This window comes from Phyllobates terribilis, unplaced genomic scaffold, assembly GCF_046119375.1.
Source record: "Phyllobates terribilis strain yellow unplaced genomic scaffold, ASM4611937v1 Scaffold_11__3_contigs__length_659146591, whole genome shotgun sequence".
NCBI classification, from domain to species: Eukaryota; Metazoa; Chordata; class Amphibia; order Anura; family Dendrobatidae; genus Phyllobates; species Phyllobates terribilis.
This window is the reverse complement of record NW_027362771.1, coordinates 165,191,084-165,210,482: the sequence shown is the minus strand read 5'-3', so window position 1 is coordinate 165,210,482 and position 19,399 is coordinate 165,191,084. Positions and strand designations below refer to the sequence as shown.

The window sequence follows — 19,399 nt, the reverse complement described above, 5'->3', positions numbered from 1 at the left end:
ATACAAAGCTCACCCAAACATATTGAATACTTACGTTGTATATCTTGGCTATTTTTTTCAGATCCTCTTACACCGTCTCAGTTTGCAGTAAAAAGGAATACAGTCACATCCTCAAGTTTGCAGGTTTCCTGGACCCCATCTCCAGGATGGGTAGATCATTATGAATTGCAATTACTAAGTAACAAAGGGGAAAGTCTACAAAAATATAACGTCCTTGGAAACGTCCCCCAAAAAGAAGCTGTGTTTACATCTCTGAATCCAGGCACAGAATATGGCATCACCATAACCGCTATCTCTGGTAGCAAGAGCAGCTCCTCAATTGCCATCAATGGTTCCACAGGTAATAGAAATGAAACCACTGTGCATTCTTACACTATATTACCTCATATAACAGTTCGAACATCATTTTCGCAATAAACCTGATCAATGTTTGCCTTTCAACCAATTTGGCATGTTTTATCTAAAAGCCTGTCTTCCTTCTCCATGATTCCCAATTCATCAAAGTAATCGTAATATTTCCATTGCATTATTAATGTCTGCATGTTGGAAATAAAGTCCCCGATTTATAAAGACAGATCATTTTCTTGATGAGGAGGCATAATAGAGTCAGACACTCTTGATTCATGAATTAGGAGCATCTTACAAGTGTGAGTCTCCATACTCCACGGCAGAAATCTTACTCTAGTCCCTGACTGGAGTAACATAATAGGGAACACCACAGTTCGGCATGCGTTAGATGAACTGTGGCATCAGGCACCCACCTCTCCACAGCTTTGCTAATTTTGGTGGAGCTGGGAGAAACTGACGTGAAAACACCAAAGTGGCAAAATTTTCAAATCAATTTACGGCAGAATTCTGGTGAAGTTGCATGGATGAATCAGGGCCATAATGTTACAGAACACATTATTTTCCCCAATATGTATTTTATAATAAATATATATATTTCTTTTTTTATAGTTCCAATGCCTGTGAAGACTATTGATGTTAGTAGTAAATCAGAGAGTATTCATGTATCATGGATTCCTGGTTCTGGCAATATAGAATATTACAAGGTTATTTTATTATATCAGCAAAAGATAATTAGTAAAGTTAATCTTGCTAAGCAAATAACTACACACACATTTAATGAACTCCTACCCGGATGCACCTATAATATCACGGTGATAACCGATGCTGCCGGCCTGCAAAACTGGAACTCTAACTTAGCAAGGACAGGTAAGGACTGAGAGATTTCACTTGACCTTATCACTAGCATCTGGGGCAATTAGTCATCTTGGTCACTTCATCTCACCCATTTGCTGTTCTTCATTGACTAGCTCCTGCTGAAGTGTCTGATCTATCTGTGCTGAATGAAGGAAGTTCTACAAAATTAAAGGTTCGCTGGAAAATACCTCGAGGCAAGCTGGATTCCTACAATATTACCCTATCTGAGAAAGGATTTATCAAGCAGAGCAGAACTCTGAATTCAGCTTCCACTGAAGTCACCTTTAATGATCTAACACCAGGGCGTCTGTACCAGGTTGATGTCACTTCTATCGCTGGCGAACTAAATGCTGACAAGATGGCGACTGGCAGGACTGGTAAGTATTTACCAGTGCTGTTGTTTGGCTAAGGAGCATATGTGTATAAAAGACACTAGATAATCAAAAAGGGGGTGAGCCCCAAATGATACTGTCCAAATTCCCACAATACTCACTGAATCAAAATATTATTAGACAGCGTGGTGAGTATCAATTTAAAGCATAACTTTTAATTACGTTCATTTAAAACCATATAGCCAAACACACATAAATTCTAAAAAACACCAAAATATTTCCTATGCACAGTTTTTGTTCTGTCTAAACCACAGTGGTGCAAAGAGAAAGAAACACATAAGAATTGTCTTAGCGATTATTTGTTTGGTGCACAGCCAGTGATGGACAGGGGAATATAAGCCCATATAGATTCTTTTTAACGCGCATGTGTTCTCCCCTGAAGACCCACTGATGGAGAAACGCGTCAGGAGGCACGTAGGGCTTTTTTAGGGAATTATACCACTAGGGAGAGTTGTGGACTGACCTTGTAAGAGCGGAAGTCTTGGGGCCCTAGGATTGATTAGCACTGAATAGGGCACAACAGGGCCAGACCCGGTTTCCCCCCCTCTTCCTATCCGTACCTGAAGGTGGGCTGCAGGTTGGAATATCTGACTGAAGGAGATAGTCTCCAATAGGATTTGGTGAGACCATTCCAACTTTATCTATTTACTAGATTTACATCCAGGAACTATATACAGAGGCATTCTGGTAGTTTTGTATATTGAAATATTAACATGCCTTTAAGTTGATGATCCCTGTCATAACAGCCATTTGGGAACGCTAATGCGATTCTTATTTGTTTCTTTCTCTTTGCACCACTGTGGTTTAGACATAACAAAAACTGTATAGGAACTATTTTGGTATTTCTTTTTAAATTTTTCTGTGTTTGGCTATATGGTTTTAAATGAGTGTAATTAAAAGTTATGTTTTATGTTGATGCTCACCACGCTGTCTAATAAGGAGTATATGTGACAGCAAATGTCATTCTTATGTTACCAAAAAATTACCATCACTACTGATATACTAGATATTAGATTATTTTTCTAGCCAGTTTCTAAGATATACAGCAATTAATATAAGAGGAAGCTGTAGTGAGACATGAAAGGCCATGTATAAAAGATGTCAATGACACTTTACTGATCAAAAGCTAATTAGTGATTTCTCATCTTTTGTTATTTTCTGCTACAAGATTGTGACTGCATCAAGGCAAATTTGATAGTAGGGACTGTCCAGATGATGTTGACTGGGATATACAGCTACTTAATGATTACAAAGTAACCAACTGAAATGAATTGACTAAGAACTGTATAGAATAAGAATAGAAAACAGACATGGCCCAGCGAAGTATGCTAGTGTGTCCGACTCTCAGGGGCATACATAGAAAGCTGATGCTCCATAGCTAATGTCTGAACTAGGACCCCAGCTGCTATTAAAGGGAATCTGCCAGCAGGTTTTTGCTGTGTAATCTGATGGTAGCATGAAGTAGGGGCAGAGACGTTGGTTTCCGCAATGTATCACTCATTAGGCTGTGTGCTGTTGTTTCAATACAATGAGTGTTTATCAGCAGGAGATTATCACTGCCTGGACTGTTGGCCACATGAGACTCGGTCCAACCACGCCCCCAGCACTGATTAGCAGCTTACTGTCAATAGACAATGTGCACAGGAAGCTGTGGTGTGGGCGGGGTTAGATTTCTGAGCTCTGCTACATGCTGCTCATCTAAGAACACTTATTGTGTCACACTGCTGCACCCAGTAAACTAAGTGATATATCTTTGTAATCAAGGTCTGTTTTACTACATTATGTTGCTTTCAGATGAGGTAGCAAAAACCTGCCAACAAATTCCTTATAAACAACCCACCGGGTTCCCATGATCTAAATATGAGGACACATTTGGGGTGACAGAGTTCCTCCACGTCTAACCACTTAGATAAGATGCAATGAACGCTGTTCACCGCAGCATCTAAAGTGTTATAGTGCTGCAATCAGAGCTAGCTCCATTCATAGCAATGACTGGCAAGTGTCAGCTGTGTAAAATAGCCAGAATCTCCTGGATATGGAGCGGGCACAGTACGTGAGCCCACTTCTTAGAACTACTTTCCACTTTAGCCATACATATATTGTGGATGCCAAGATAAGTGGGAAGACGCCAGGTAGATGGACCAAGCACCTTCAACTTACACTCCCCATAGCAGCTGCATGGTCCACAAAGGTGACTAGACTGCTGTGAGGTTTGAACAGGACTCTTGCATCTAATATGAAGTCCCACTTGTACTTATTTTAGTTAAAAAGTATGAACCTCACTGTGACGTGGTTGATGTTTCCAGAAAATATGTCCTACACAGAAGTTGAGAATGAATTGTTGCATTGCAGTGCTACAGTGCTACTGTGAAATCCTTTAGAGGAAATTCTCCAAAGTCTCCTAGCGGGCCATGTAGACCCATGCCCCTGCAGACATGATTTGTGTCTCACAAGAACAGGACCGCCCCAATATGACTCTCCACATTTAAGATCAAAAGTACTGAAATAATATGGAATACATATCATGTTTTTATTTTCTAGTTCCAGAGAAAGTTTCAGATCTGAAAATGGTCAGCAATGGAGTAAAATCTCTCCGAGTAAGCTGGGTGCCACCTGCTGGTGACTGGGATCAATATCATATTGTGCTCTACAACCAGTCCACCGTTTTGCTGAATAGTAGTGTAGAAGAACACTTTAGAGAATTCATCATTCAAGATGTTGGACTTATACCTGGAAGGCAATATGACGTTGCTCTGGTGGTGGAGAGTGGTGGATTGAAAAACGCTGCGTACTGCAAAGGCAGAACAGGTCAGCTATTGCTAATTTTTCTAATACATGGCTCTAACAAATGTCACGCAATAGCTTTTATCTAGTGGAAACCTAGCCATTGTAGACCCCGGATTGATTTATATCAGCCTATAGTCTAGATCCCATTTTCAGAACATGTACACATTGGAGAACATCATTGTTAGTATTGTGCGCAGTCTTAAACAGCTGCATTCACAAACAGAAAGTGATACATAAAAAGTAACATAAAAGAATAAATGCTATGAATATTAAAGAAATCTGTTTGTATGTGTGAATAATTAACTTTCTTGTCTTTTGACGTAGCTCCTCAGTCTGTCCAGCAACTGCGGGTTAAACACATCAATGAAACTTCATTCATCATCACATGGGTGACACCTATTGCCGAATGGGACAGTTATGTGGTTTCACTTGCGGACAGGGATCTTATACTTATCAATAAAGTTCTTGCTAAAGAAGCTAAAGAATTTACTTTTACTGACCTAGTACCTGGGAGAAAATATACAGCCAAAGTTACAAGTATCAGTGGGGAACTTAACAACTGGGCTGCTGTAGACGGAAGAACAGGTAAAGTCAGTATATCTATGATGCACCCTTTTACTTTCAGTGTTGACCCTCGTCTTTGTTAACATTTATGGGACCCTCACTTATCGGGACATATATTGTTAAAATCATTGACTGATACAAGTGATGAAGGGATAACGTCGAAATCTGCAATGTGAATTTCAACACATCTACTTAAAAATTATCAAAAAAGGAAGGGTGGGAAGGAAAACTCAGGGGACTTGGCTCAAGAGTAGCAGGAAGGAAAAGGGTGATAACATTAATACGTACTTCTACATTCTTGTATTATTGTGAAGCCAAAGTGGACGCTGAGTAATGCTCTATCTAGTATTTTGTAGGGTAATATATATTATACCAAATACTGAAGTGGAGCAAAGTAGTGAGATGTGATTTTACAGAACCCAGAATATTAGGTTAAGGAGAATCAAATGCTCCTCAATGTAAAGAGGTCACCATCTGTAATGGGTGTCAGTGGTCTTGAAGTTTTAAAGGTACAAGAAAGATCGAGGATGACAAGCAGGGAGAAGTCACCTTTAACCTTTAACTTTAATGAGAGCAACTTCTGTTTAATGCAGGGAACACAATTTAGGCTGATGAGATCGAGCACAGATATATCGGGTTAGTAGGCTATATAATATTTCTTGTAGCCTACAGATGAATAGTAGATTGGAAATGTGGTTGTTGCTTTTATGAAGAAGTGTTGGAAGATTGATTGTTAAAAAGTTTTTGGTTCCTTTAGGTTATTTCCAAGAGGGCAGGGTCTTGAATACAAGTTGTCAACTAGAAGGGGCAATGTCAAAACCATATATTCTGAATGGGTTAGGTAGGATTGTGTAAGAATTAGTGTTGGTGGAGTAGTTGAACTGAGTGAATGTAATAAATGGTGAATTTACATTGGATGGCTATCATGAACAAGCATTCCTAGGAATGAACGAAGGTGAAATGATGTTTAAACTAGCTTAAGAATCATTACTGTCAGCAGCACATTGTCTAGTGTAAACAGGATATGTGCTGCCGAGAACAATGACAAGCTATGCGTACAGAACGATCTATCAGGGTATGTGCCCACGTAGCGTTTTACAAGCGTATTTGATGCGGAATTTCCGCAGCGGAAACGCTTGTAAAACGCTTGGTAATCCGCACCCCATGGTCCCCAATGAGTTTCCGCAAATTCTATGCCCATGCTGCGGATTTTTCCGCAGCAATTTGATGCGCACAAAAAACCGCAGCATGTTAATTAATTTTGCGTTTCCGCATGCGGTATTGCCTTTCCAGTGCAATAAAAAACGCAAGGCAATTCCGCATGTCGAAAATACGCGGTAAACGCTTGCGGAATTCCGCATGCGTTTTTCCGGGAAGGGACATGCAGAAATGAAGCAGAAATTTTCTGCTTCATTTCCGCAACGTGGGCACATACCCTCACCAATCAGTACCGATTACCGAGAAAAAAGATCATAATATGTAAAAATCACAAGATAACATAGGGAATGGCAAGTTAAAAACATATTGAAGCCAGACAGATCAATGTTCTAAGGTTTGTTTATCTGGGCTGTTAGACAAGTATAACGCCCAGGGATCAGAAAGTTCCCTTTTTAGAAGACACAGCCTATTTTCTGACAACTTTTTCTACTACATCATGGGATGGTTTTGCAAAGTGGTGATGGATTTTGTTGATGTGCTGTACTTTCAGATTGCTTCTGTTTAGAATTAAAATTATTCGAAACATGAATGTATTATGTGAATATGAACTTAAAGAAACGTCTGTTGAAATGTCTGTATTTCGAATATGAGTTAAAGAGTATGTTGTAATATATTTTGTAATCTAGGCATGTAATAATATAATGTACTTATATTACAGCTTTCCATTCGAATATATTTCTCATATGTCTCCATTACAGTTCCCTTCCAGGTCACTAACTTAAATTTAGCCAATCAAGGAAAATCAACCAGCCTTTATGCGGAATGGACAACAGGTCGGGGAGATGTGGATTCTTTCCAAGTTCTATTAATACATGAAAACATTGTTATAAAGAATGAGAGTGTATCTAGTGACACCAATAAATATCAGTTCCACTCCTTAAAGCCAGGAGGACTCTACTCAGTGGTGGTAACAACACTCAGTGGAGGCATTGCTTCTAGACAAACTCTGGCTGAAGGCAGGACAGGTAAGATGAAACCTGCATGTCCATACACTGTACACAGCGTATCAGTTTTCTCACAGTCCAAAAGTGAAGTTGTAGAAAAAGAATATCTGTAATGTCAAATAAAAGTTTGTTAGGGGTCTTCAACCTTTCTTACCTTCAGAGCCACATTCAGCTTTGAAACAGGGTCATGAGCCACATTCTATGTGAAGACATCTTCTAAGTCCCCTGTGTGCCCTTCTTAAATGTTATGGTTCCCTGAGTACCCCTTTGTAAAGTAATAATGCTGCAAATACCACCTTGTAAAGTAATAATACCCTAAGTATCCCCTTATAAAGTAATAATGGCCCAAGCCGCCCTATTAACATGCTTATGCCCTGTGCGCCCCTTTATAATGCCCCATGTATACCCCTGTATCGTAATAACATAATGTATTATAATTAATTATATATTATTAGAAATAATACATAGAAGAACAGGACAATCACTGATCCCATTGTTCCGATGTTACTTCTTGCTGTGATCATATGCCCTCTTTTGTAATGTGCCATATTAGAGTGGCAAGTAAAGGTAACTGGGGGATATTATGTCACTATGGATGAAATATGGCCTTACAGATTCTCCTAGGTATTTGCATCAGATCCTTGGAAACGAATACGCTATTATTAAAACCCATTCGAAAGTTATAGGCTGCAATATATAGAACCTTAGAACTGCTATTTTCAGATTACTATAATTTTTGACTGTTATACTATTTAATTTACAATATACTTGGATTTACTATCTAAAGGTGTTGGCCACAACTGGACAACACTTTATATATTGCCCCAGCGTGCTGCATAAAAAAAAAAAAAGTAAACTTAAATCCTGCAGAGGTGCCACTCCTCTCCTCTTCGGTCTCATGACATAAACAATGTCACAATGCCAAATGACCACAAAAGGCAATCAGTGACCACTGATCAGCTGCAGCCTTCATAACTGTGTTGGAGTGAAACAATGATCTTCCGCTTAGACGCAATTATGCAGGCTGTAGTGGATAAGTGGCCACTGATTGACTGCACTGGTCATGTGCCATTGTTTATGTCATGAGACTGGCGGGGGCTCCAGGACTGAGAGGAGAGGAGTGGCACCTGTGCTGCACCTAAGTATGATTTTTTTTTTATTTAGGCAGCAGACTGGGGCAATTAACAAACTATTAACGTGTAGTCAAATAGTAGAAACCCCTTTAAGCATTTTTAAAGCTTTATCAAATTTCCACCAAACGTAACATACTTTGGGAACAAGAGTGTGGCAAACTGGCAAGCGAAAAGGCAATGGAATCACACGAAGTGGAAATGCCAATTAGCGAGAACATAGATTAAGAAAACATATCCTAGAAAAATGACAAACTGTACTGAAAATCTTTGGGGAAGAGAAAGGATACAGATTAAATAAAAAGGCTATGTACAGGAAATTAGTGTTAAGGCAAGAATGAATGTTTAATTATCCAAGATCAGCAAATTTGAAAGGTTGATGCTTATGTGAACTTAATCAAGCAGCTTCCTTCCTTAAGTGATTATGTCCTGTACTTAAGGAACATAGCGAAATACTTTCAAACAATGCCTTGTACATGTGAATGCATCATACTCTGCAGTGATAACGTGCAGTCTACCTACAAGCAGTGTTCCATATTCAGCCAGCAGAGGGCACAAGAGATTGACTTTCTTCATATTACTGTAATACTCACCTACATGTGGCCATAAGTAACTGTCTTTATATTTACCGTAGTATTACGGAAGAAAAATAAGTATAGTGCAGGTGTAAATACTAATACTAACTACTAATTACATCCAAGGCATCAGTGTGAGCAAATAGAGTGGGCAAATGCAGAGTCCATTCTGGAAGGTCTACATAACACTAAATGGTTATAGAAACTTTTATATCAGGCATATAATTATGTCTTACTGTGTCTTAGCCAAGGTATCTGGTGTAATAATATTAGTAATGGGTATAGGAATAATGAACTCTAAATAATAACTACTATATCATTACATAAATAAGTATTTCAGCTTTTTGTTAAATATACAGATGGAGGATAAAAGGCAGCTAATGAAGTTATTGTTAAAAAGGTGCCGAGCGTAGTACTTTGTGTGCAGATTTATGCGAGTACAGTCATGAATATATCCATATCTCTTTTTCTAACATTGTAATTATTTTGTATTGCTATCGTTATTGTTTAGCCAAAGCTAAAACTGTGAATGTGTTTCATCAATTTATATTTCAGTGCCCTCCAGTGTCAATGGAATTATAGTCAGTAACAATGGACAGAGTGACTACCTGCGTATCTCTTGGCTACAGGCTTTTGGCGATGTAGATACATATGTAGTAACCTTATCCCATAATGGTAACATCCTCCCACCACTCACACTCTCCAAATCCATCCACGAATGTTCCTTCAGTGCGTTAACGCCTGGGCGACTATATAATGTGACTGTAACAACGCGGAGTGGAAAGTTTGAAAACTATTCCTTCAGCCAAGAGTGGACAGGTAAATGCATTTATCTATCTATCTATCTATCTATCTATCCCATATCTATCTATCAATCAATCAATCCATCTATTGCTAAAGGCCCCCATACATGTTAGTCCAATGTCGGCTAAACCCATCAATATCGATGGCCTTAATATGTATAGGGGCATGGGCCAACTGATGGTTGGGGGAGATAGCGATCGCGAATGTCCTATTTAAGACTGTCGACCACATTGTTCTTCTGGATCTAGTATGTATGTCCAGCTTAACTCTCACATCCTCTAACTACTGTAGAACTATCTACACATCCATATCCATTTATATGCCATCTATCAACAAATATAGTAAACTTTAACCCTTAATGCGTAATGATATAAAGATGCCGTAATCTTTAATTTACCATTTTCAATAGCTTCTGCTGTGTTAAAGAGTAATCATCCCTGCACGTCGCCCCTGGTGGTTGTACCACCCTCCGCATCGGTAATAGCTGTAAATGCCTTACAACCCCCAAAGGGACATCTGTATAGATGAATTTCTAGTTCATTTCAAAGGGAGGCTAAAATTCAGAAATCAGCAGTTTGTCTAAACAGTAGTTTCCCACCAAATATGTGGTATGGGCGTACTCAGGAGAAATTGCACAACAAATTTGGGAGTCCATTTTCTCTTGCTATGCTTGTGAAAATAAAAAAAATTTACAGCTAAAAAATTTTCGTTGGAAAAATGTGATTTTTTATTTTCACAGCTCAATGTTCTAAACATCTGTGAAGCACCTGGGGGTTCAAGGTGCTCACCACACATCTAGATAAATTCCTTAAGGGGTCTAGTTTCCAAAATGGAGTCACTTGTTCCACTGTCTAGGCACATCAAGAGCTCTCCAAATGCGTAATGGCATCTGCTATTGACTCCAGATAATTTTGTGTTCCAAAAGTCAAATGGCGCTCCTTACCTTCTGAGCATTGCCATACGCTCAAACAGTAGTTTTCCACCACATATGGGGTATCGGCATAGTCAGGAAAATTGCTAAATATTCTACATTTTTTGCCAAATTTCTGATATTTTCACAGATAAATGCAAAAAATTTCCTAAATTTACCACTAACCTGAAGTACAATATGTCAGAAAAAACAATCTCAGAATCAGTGGGATCTGTTGAAGTGTTACACAGTTATCACCTCATAAAGTGTCAGCGGTCAGAATTGTAAAAATTGGCCTGGCCAGGGATGTGAAAACAGGCTTTGGGCAAAGGGGTTAAAGAAGCACTTTTCCCATCAATATTTTTATCCTCTTAATATATTGCAATGTATATAGCACTTACAATTTCTTATTTTGCCTTTCTTCCCAGTTAATCATTTTCTTTTCTCTGCTCTAGGTAGAAACAGGAAGTCTCTTTACCAAGCATAAATCATGTCCCTCTTCATCTCCTGACCCAGATGCTCCGCTCCTCCTCCCTGCCAGAGACTTTTGCAGTGATGAGGAGGATGACTCATGCAGGGAAAATAGACTTCCTGTTTCTACATAGAGCAGAGAGAAGAATTAGCTGTGTGGAAAGGCAAAATGAGCAATTGTAAGTACACAGGGCTGTATAATATGATGGCTGCAATATATTTAAGAGGATAAAAACTTTGATGGGAGGAGTGCTTCTTTAAGTAGGATAAGGTTAAATAATGTGCTAATTGTCAACTTATCAATATATCTACCTCTTCATATCTGTCGGTCAATCTATCAACCTCTCTGCTATGAAACATCTACATCATATCTATAAATCAAATCATAAGCATATAGGTATATATGTGTAAGATGTTTACACTGTACTGTATATCTAGATAGATAGATAGACAGACAGGCAGTACTGTGCAAACGTTTTAGGCAGGTTTGAAAAAAATGCTGCAAACTAAGAATGTTTTCAAAACTAGAAATGTTAATAGTTTACTTTTAACAATTAACAAAATGAAAAGTGAATGCACAATAGAGAAATCTAAATCAAATCAATATTTGCTGTGAGCTTCCTTTGCCTTCAAAATAACATCAATTCTCTTAGGTACACTTGCACACAGTTTTTGCATGAACTCGGCAGGGAGGTTGTGCCAAATATTTGTAACCACAATTTGTAATCCACAGAACTTCTGTGGATGTAGACTTGGGCAACTCTTTCTAATTACAGGTTTATAGACACCTGTAATTCTAATTACAGGAGATGCCTTAGTTTAACATGTACATATGGTCAGATTATTTTCAATCATTTCTAGGGTTACCATTAGTGATAAGCGCAAGTGCTTGTTATTCACATTTGCCGAGGGTGCTTGGGTATGCACCGAGTATTGCGGGTGCTCAAGTGAGATGTTCGCGGCTCCATGTTTCACAGATGTTAGCCACAAAACATGTTGGGATTGCCCGTGTTTGTCAAGCATTGTGGCTGTCTAACAGCCGCAAAACATGTGGCCATGGGAACATGTCACTCGATACTCAGTGCATACGCGAGCACCCTAGGCAAACTCAAGTAATGAGCACTTGCGCTCATCACTAGTTACCATCATTTTTGTCAGGGCCATTTTCATTAGTTTTTTTTCTGTTGAACCCCAATTCAAAGTAAGTGTCTGATTTTCATTAGTTGATATCCAGGAAATTTAAATTAAAATTACTTTTGTTAGTTTCAAAGTTATTTCAGTGACCATTGTGTGTTTTGCTTACTTCAACAGAAGGGTATTAACAATTTTGTCCACGTGTGTATATATTTGCATATATACATATATGCATACATATATGTATATATATACAGTACAAACCAAAAGTTTGGACACACCTTCTCATTTAAAGATTTTTCTGTATTTTCATGACTATGAAAATTGTACAATCACACTGAAGGCATCAAAACTATGAATTAACACATGTGGAATTATATACTTACCAAAAAAGTGTGAAACAACTGAAAATATGTCTTATATTCTAGGTTCTTCAAAGTAGCCACCTTTTACTTTGATGACTGCTTTGCACACTTTTGGCATTCTCTTGATGAGCTTCAAGAGGTAGTCACCGGAAATGGTTTTCACTTCACAGGTGTGCCCTGTCAGGTTTAATAAGTGGGATTTCTTGCCTTATAAATGGGGTTGGGACCATCAGTTGTGTTGCGCAGAAGTCAGGTGGATACACAGCTGATAGTCCTACTGAATAGACTGTTAGAATTTGTATTATGGCAAGAAAAAAGCAGCTAAGTAAAGAAAAACGAGTGGCCATCATTACTTTAAGAAATGAAGGTCAGTCAGTACGAAAAATTGGGCAAACTTTGAAAGTGTCCCCAAGTGCAGTTGCAAAAACCATCAAGCGCTACAAAGAAACTGTCTCACATGAGGACCGCCCCAGGAAAGGAAGACCAAGAGTCACCTCTGCTTCTGAGGATAAGTTTATCCGAGTCACCAGCCTCAGAAATTGCAGGTCAACAGCAGCTCAGATTAGAGACCAGGTCAATGCCACACAAAGTTCTAGCAGCAGACACATCTTTACAACAACTGTTAAGAGGAGACTTTGTGCAGCAGGCCTTCATGGTAAAATAGGTGCTAGGAAACCACTGCTAAGGATAGGCAACAAGCAGAAGAGACTTGTTTGGGCTAAAGAACACAAGGAATGGACATTAGACCAGTGGAAATCTGTGCTTTGGTCTGATGAGTCCAAATTTGAGATCTTTGGTTCCAACCACCGTGTCTTTGTGCGACGCAGAAAAGGTGAACGGATGGACTCTACATGCCTGGTTCCCACCGTGAAGCATGGAGGAGGTGTGATGGTGTGGGGGTGCTTTGCTGGTGACACTGTTGGGGATTTATTCAAAATTGAAGGCATACTGAACCAGCGGCATGCTATTCCATCCAGTTTGAGTTTAGTTGGACCATCATTTATTTTTCAACAGGACAATGACCCCAAACACACCTCCAGGCTATGTAAGGGCTATTTGACCAAGAAGGAGAGTGATGGGGTGCTACGCCAGATGACCTGGCCTCCACAGTCACCAGACCTGAACCCAATCGAGATGGTTTGGGGTGAGCTGGACCGCAGAGTGAAGGCAAAAGGGCCAACAAGTGCTAAGCATCTCTGGGAACTCCTTCAAGATTGTTGGAAGACCATTTCCGGTGACTACCTCTTGAAGCTCATCAAGAGAATGCCAAGAGTGTGCAAAGCAGTCATCAAAGCAAAAGGTGGCTACTCTGAAGAACCTAGAATATAAGACATATTTTCAGTTGTTTCACACTTTTTTGTTAAGTATATAATTCCACATGTGTTAATTCATAGTTTTGATGTCTTCTGTGTGAATGTACAATTTTCATAGTCATGAAAATACAGAAAAATCTTTAAATAAGAAGGTGTGTCCAAACTTTTGGTCTGTACTGTATATATATATATACAGTATATATATATATATATATATATATATACACATATATACGTATATTATAGTGCCATCAATGGGCAGGCTGACATTTACACTTACATACTGAGGCTGTGAAATCATTATTTATTTTCTGTCTATTTTACAAATCATTGGTATATTTTTTGTCTTAAACATTATCCCTTTTTTAGTTCCCTCTGCTGTTCAGGGACTAACAGTGAGCAATGCAGGAAGAAGTGACTACCTTAAAGTGTCCTGGCTTCATGCTGTTGGAGATTTTGACCAGTATAAAGTGACCATTAAAAACAACAATAACTTCATAAACACCACGGCAGTCAGCAAGTTGCAAAACGAATGTGTATTCTCCAATCTAGTGCCAGGCCGACTGTACAGTATAACTGTAACAACTGAAAGTGGAAAATATGAGACTAGTGCTATGACTAGTGGTAGAACCTGTAAGTATCATAAGATTTTTGCTACATTCTCCACCTTTATTAATATTCCATAATTTAAACATGTCCATCTCTTACTAGTCCCAGAAGCTGTAAAGAAGCTGACACTGGCAAGAAGAGGCAGTGAGGAGCTCCATGTTACATGGTCAAGAGCTGATGGAGATGTCGATCGCTATGAGATTCAGCTACTGTATAATGACATGAGTGTTCTCCCACTGATAACATTGAGTAACACGGCTTCCGAATACCACTTCACCTCTCTAACTCCTGGTCGTCTGTACAAAATAGTTGTGTTGACATTTAGTGGTGATGCTCAGCGATCAACATTTGTAGAGGGGTTAACAGGTAGGAAACCACTATACACATATTGAGATATATTGCATTGTATAAATGGTAATAAAAAGAGTGACAAAAAGGGAGACTAGGGGCGCAGAGTCTAAGTGTAGATGAATATGTGCATTTGCCACAACAATATTTGTTTTTTGCACTCACCCTTTAGATGTCTTGTGTTTTCACTCAAATGATCCATATAATGCAGTGCTGGCGAACCTATGGCACGCGTGCCAAAGGGGGCACTCAGAGCCCTCCCGGTGGGCACGCGCGCCATCGCCGCAGCACTTGCGCTACTGGATCGGGCCCGGCGGGTGCTAACTCTGAGCCCGCCGAGTGCCGACACCAGCACCGCTACTTCAGCTAGATGTGCGTTCTCGGACGCACATCTAGCTGAAGTGTATTGCAGCACACAAACTTGCCAGGCCCGTGGGCCGCAATACACACTGCTGGCCAATCAGAGGCCAGCAGCTAGCAGCTCATGTCAGCGTACAAGCGACTGGGCGCATGGCAGTGACGTCATGCGCCCCCGTCGCTAGGACGCTGGAGTCAGCTGCCGGCTACAGGAGACTACGCTGCGCGGGAGAAGAAGGAAGGTGAGTAGGATTGTTTATTATGGTTTTTTTTTTGATATGCAACGAACAGGGGCGCTAGGCTGGGGGGAGCATATATGCATGGACTGGGGGGGAGCATATATACATGGACTGGAGGGAGCATATATACATGGACTGGGGGGAGCATATATACATGGACTGGGGGACGGAGCATTTAAACATGGACTGGGGGAGGGAGAATATATACATGGACTGGGGGAGGGAGCATTTATACATGGACTGGGGGGGAGCATATATGCATGGACTGGGGGAGGGAGCATATATGCATGGACTAAGGGGGGAGTATATATACATGGACTGGGGGGGCATATGTACATGGACTGGGGTGGGACCATATATACATGGACTGGGGGAGGTAGCATATATACATGGAGTGGGGGGGAGTATATATACATGGACTGGGAGGAGAGAGCATATATACATGGACTGGGGGATGGAGCATTTAAACATGGACTGGGGAGGGAGAATATATACATGGACTGGGGGAGGGAGCATTTATACATGGACTGGGGGGAGCATATATGCATGGACTGGGGGAGGGAGCATATATGCATGGACTAAGGGGGGAGTATATATACATGGACTGGGGGGGCATATGTACATGGACTGGGGTGGGACCATATATACATGGACTGGGGGAGGAAGCATATATGCATGGAGTGGGGGGAGTATATATACATGGACTGGGAGGAGAGAGCATATATACATGGACTGGGGGGAGAGAGCATATATACATGGACTGGGGGAGGGAGAATATATACATGGACTGGGGGGAGCATATATACATGGACTGGGAGGAGAGAGCATATATACATGGACTGGGGGGAGAGAGCATATATACATGGACTGGGGGAGGGAGCATATATACATGGACTGGGGCAGGGAGAATATATACATGGTCTGGGGGAGGGAGCATTTATACATGGACTGGGGGAGGGAGAATATATACATGGACTGGGGGAGGGAGCATATATACATGGACTGGGGGAGGGAGCATATATACATGGACTGGGGGAGGGAAAATATATACATGGACTGGGGGGAGAGAGCATATATACATGGACTGGGGGAGGGAGAATTCATACATGGACTGGGGGAGGGAGAATATATACATGGACTGGGGGGAGCATATATACATGGACTGGGGGGGAGCATATATACATGGACTGGGGGGAGAGAGCATATATACATGGACTGGGGGAGGGAGAATTCATACATGGACTGGGGGAGGGAGCATATATACATGGACTGGGGGAGGGAGAATATATACATGGACTGAGGGGAGGGAGTATACATACATGGACTGGGGGGAGGGAGCATATATACATGGACTGGGGGAGGGAGCATATATACATGACTGGGGAAGGGAGCATTTATACATGGACTGGGGGAGGGAGCATATATACATGGACTGGGGGAGGGAGAATATATACATGGACTGGGGGAGGGAGCATATATACATGGACTGGGGGAGGGAGCATTTATACATGGACTGAGGGAGGGAGAATATATACATGGACAGGGGGAGGGAGCATTTATACATGGACAGGGGGAGGGAGCATTTATACATGGACTGGGGAGGGAGTATATATAAATGGACTGGGGGAGGGAGAATATATACATTTACTGGGGGGGGAATATATACATGGTCTGGGGGAGGGAGCATATATACTTGGACTGGTGGAGGGAGCATATATACATGGACTGGGGGGAGCATATATACATGGATTGGGGGGCATATATACAAGAATCAGGGGAGGGCAGCATATATACAAGGATGAGGGCAGGGTAGCATATATACAAGGATGAGGGTACGGCAGCATATATACAAGGATGGGGGCAGGGCAGCATATATACAAGGATGGGGGCAGCATATATACAAGGATGGGGGGACAGCATATATACAAGGATGGATGGGCAGCATATATACAAGGATGGGGGGGCAGCATATATACAAGTGACTCGCCCAGGGGGATATGGGGGAAACTCGATACCCAGGCCCTGACCTCCTGTGGAATGTCACGGCAGTCGGCTCCCTGGGATCACTCTTTAAAAGGGGGTTTGTTGCTGGAAGGAATGATAAACGGTTTTGTCTCGTGACGCCACCTGTGGTTCCTGGTAATGAGTACCAGCGCTGCTGCAGACCTCTGGAGCAGATGTTAGGGCAGCTGGGTTGGTGCGGATCTCCACAGGCAGAGCTCAGCTCCAAGGCAGTATAGGTGCAGATGGTGATGCTGGGCGTTGTAGTGTAGGGGCGATAACACAGCGGCAATAACTGACAGAGACAGTGCGGTGCAGTCGTCCGAGTTTACTCACAGTTATTAGGTTCCTCAGGTTGCACTGTACAGGTGACAGCCTCCCACTTCGCGCTGCGATTACCAAGCAGGGGTTCAGCACTCCCTCAAGTATCTCAAGAGCACTTAACGGGACTAGTGTTGAGTGAGCACTAAAATGCTTGGGTGCTCGAAGCTCGGGCCGAGCTCACCGTGATACCCGAGCAACGAGCCCAATGTTAGTCTATGGGAGACCTGAGCATTTTTGCGGCGGCACCCCTGGCAGTCTTTAGAAAGCCTAAAAAGTGCCCAAAACTATAGTGACAGTGCTCAAAAGACATGGGGACATCATGGGCATCACCCCAGGAAGCATTTCTGACCCCAAGGTCACTGCTATCAACAACGTGGTCAGTGGTTAAGCTACTTTTACGGGCTCACAATAAAACGTTCAAAAACTAAACTGAAATGGTTTTCCTGTGAAATATGTTAAGGAACTTCCTTTCCAGGGTAAAGACTTGTGTATAATGTAAAATAAATAACCAAAAACAAAAACACTCCTCCACACCTTGGGCTATGTTCACAAGTAGCATTTTTTATGTGTTTTTGCACTTTTGTGTTGCTTTCAACCGTGACAAATGCATTAACATTTTACAATCTTATTTGGCCATGTGCTGTGTGACACATGCATACAGTGCTGAAAAGACATGGGAACAGCATGGGGAAGACCCCTGGAAGCATCTCTGACACCTAGGTCACTGCCTAAAAGTGTGCCCATCAGAAGTGATCCTTGCCGCATCAGAAGATGCAGACTTGCAATTATGCCCGTGCAAGTCCTTGTCCCAGGGCAGTGTTCAATTGTACCTTCCCCATTCCTTGCAATGCAAGCGCAAGTATGCAGCCTGCCACCCACCCACCCCAGGCTGCAATACCATACTGCTAGCTTGCTTGCACTTGAAATGGGGCCTTTTAGTCTGGAGGAGGCCGAAGCTGGCCACTACCTCATGGCTGCTTCGGCAGCGAGGTATCAATACTCAGTCCCCAGCCGCCTGGCGGCCGGGTGTCCACGCACGGTCCCCAGCCGCCTGGGGGCGGCCGGGTGTCCATAAACGGTCCCCAGTCTCCCCTATTTCTCCTTGAAACTTCCCCCACACTTTTCTTAGCCTGGCCTGCTTTAAGGCAGCATTGGACAAGCCCACCAGAGAACCAGACTCCTCCGGTGGGCTCTGGCTTCTCCTTCAGGGGAGTTGAGAGTACCAAGATGAGGAGCATGATGATGATGATAGAAGTTAGCGTCTGCTTTGTTTTCTTGGAATGCAAGCGCATGTATGTAGTAGCGGCTAGGCCTGAGGTGGTCAGCGTTTTGGCGCATATCCTACCTCCTCCGAGGATTGCTGGATGTTTTCCTGCTACTATCCCAGTTCTATGACTCCGATTAAAACAAAGCTTCAGGTGATGAATGATGGATGAGGTGGTGGCAAAGGAGAAAGAGCAGGAGGAACAGGGACCATTCACATCAATATCAGGCCAGTCAACCACACATGTCTAGTAGGATATGTTTCTGTAACAAAAGGAGTGGTTCGGCTACACAGTTAAAGGGCATGCAGTGAGTGCAATGCCTAACAAAAATTTCGAGGCACTCCAATACCCCTTGGAAGTGACATGGAGTTCAGAGGGCCTTAACTAAACCGTTTTTTCCATTTATAACAACTGGGTCTCCTGTGCACTGTTGGCCTAAGCAGTGA

The 19,399-nt window shown here is 41.7% G+C and overlaps 1 protein-coding gene across 2 annotated transcripts in view; it reads left to right on the top strand.

Annotated features, from left to right (window-relative positions):
- PTPRB (protein tyrosine phosphatase receptor type B) overlaps positions 1-19,399 on the top strand; it is a 213,155-nt gene that overhangs the window by 115,158 nt on the left and 78,598 nt on the right. For both annotated transcript variants that reach the window (XM_073651780.1, XM_073651781.1), the window contains 9 exons: positions 62-340; positions 958-1,215; positions 1,317-1,580; positions 4,137-4,403; positions 4,707-4,967; positions 6,863-7,129; positions 9,369-9,632; positions 14,180-14,443; positions 14,522-14,785. In XM_073651780.1, the coding sequence (XP_073507881.1) occupies positions 62-340; positions 958-1,215; positions 1,317-1,580; positions 4,137-4,403; positions 4,707-4,967; positions 6,863-7,129; positions 9,369-9,632; positions 14,180-14,443; positions 14,522-14,785 (2,388 nt within the window). The remainder of the gene's footprint in view (positions 1-61; positions 341-957; positions 1,216-1,316; positions 1,581-4,136; positions 4,404-4,706; positions 4,968-6,862; positions 7,130-9,368; positions 9,633-14,179; positions 14,444-14,521; positions 14,786-19,399) is intronic.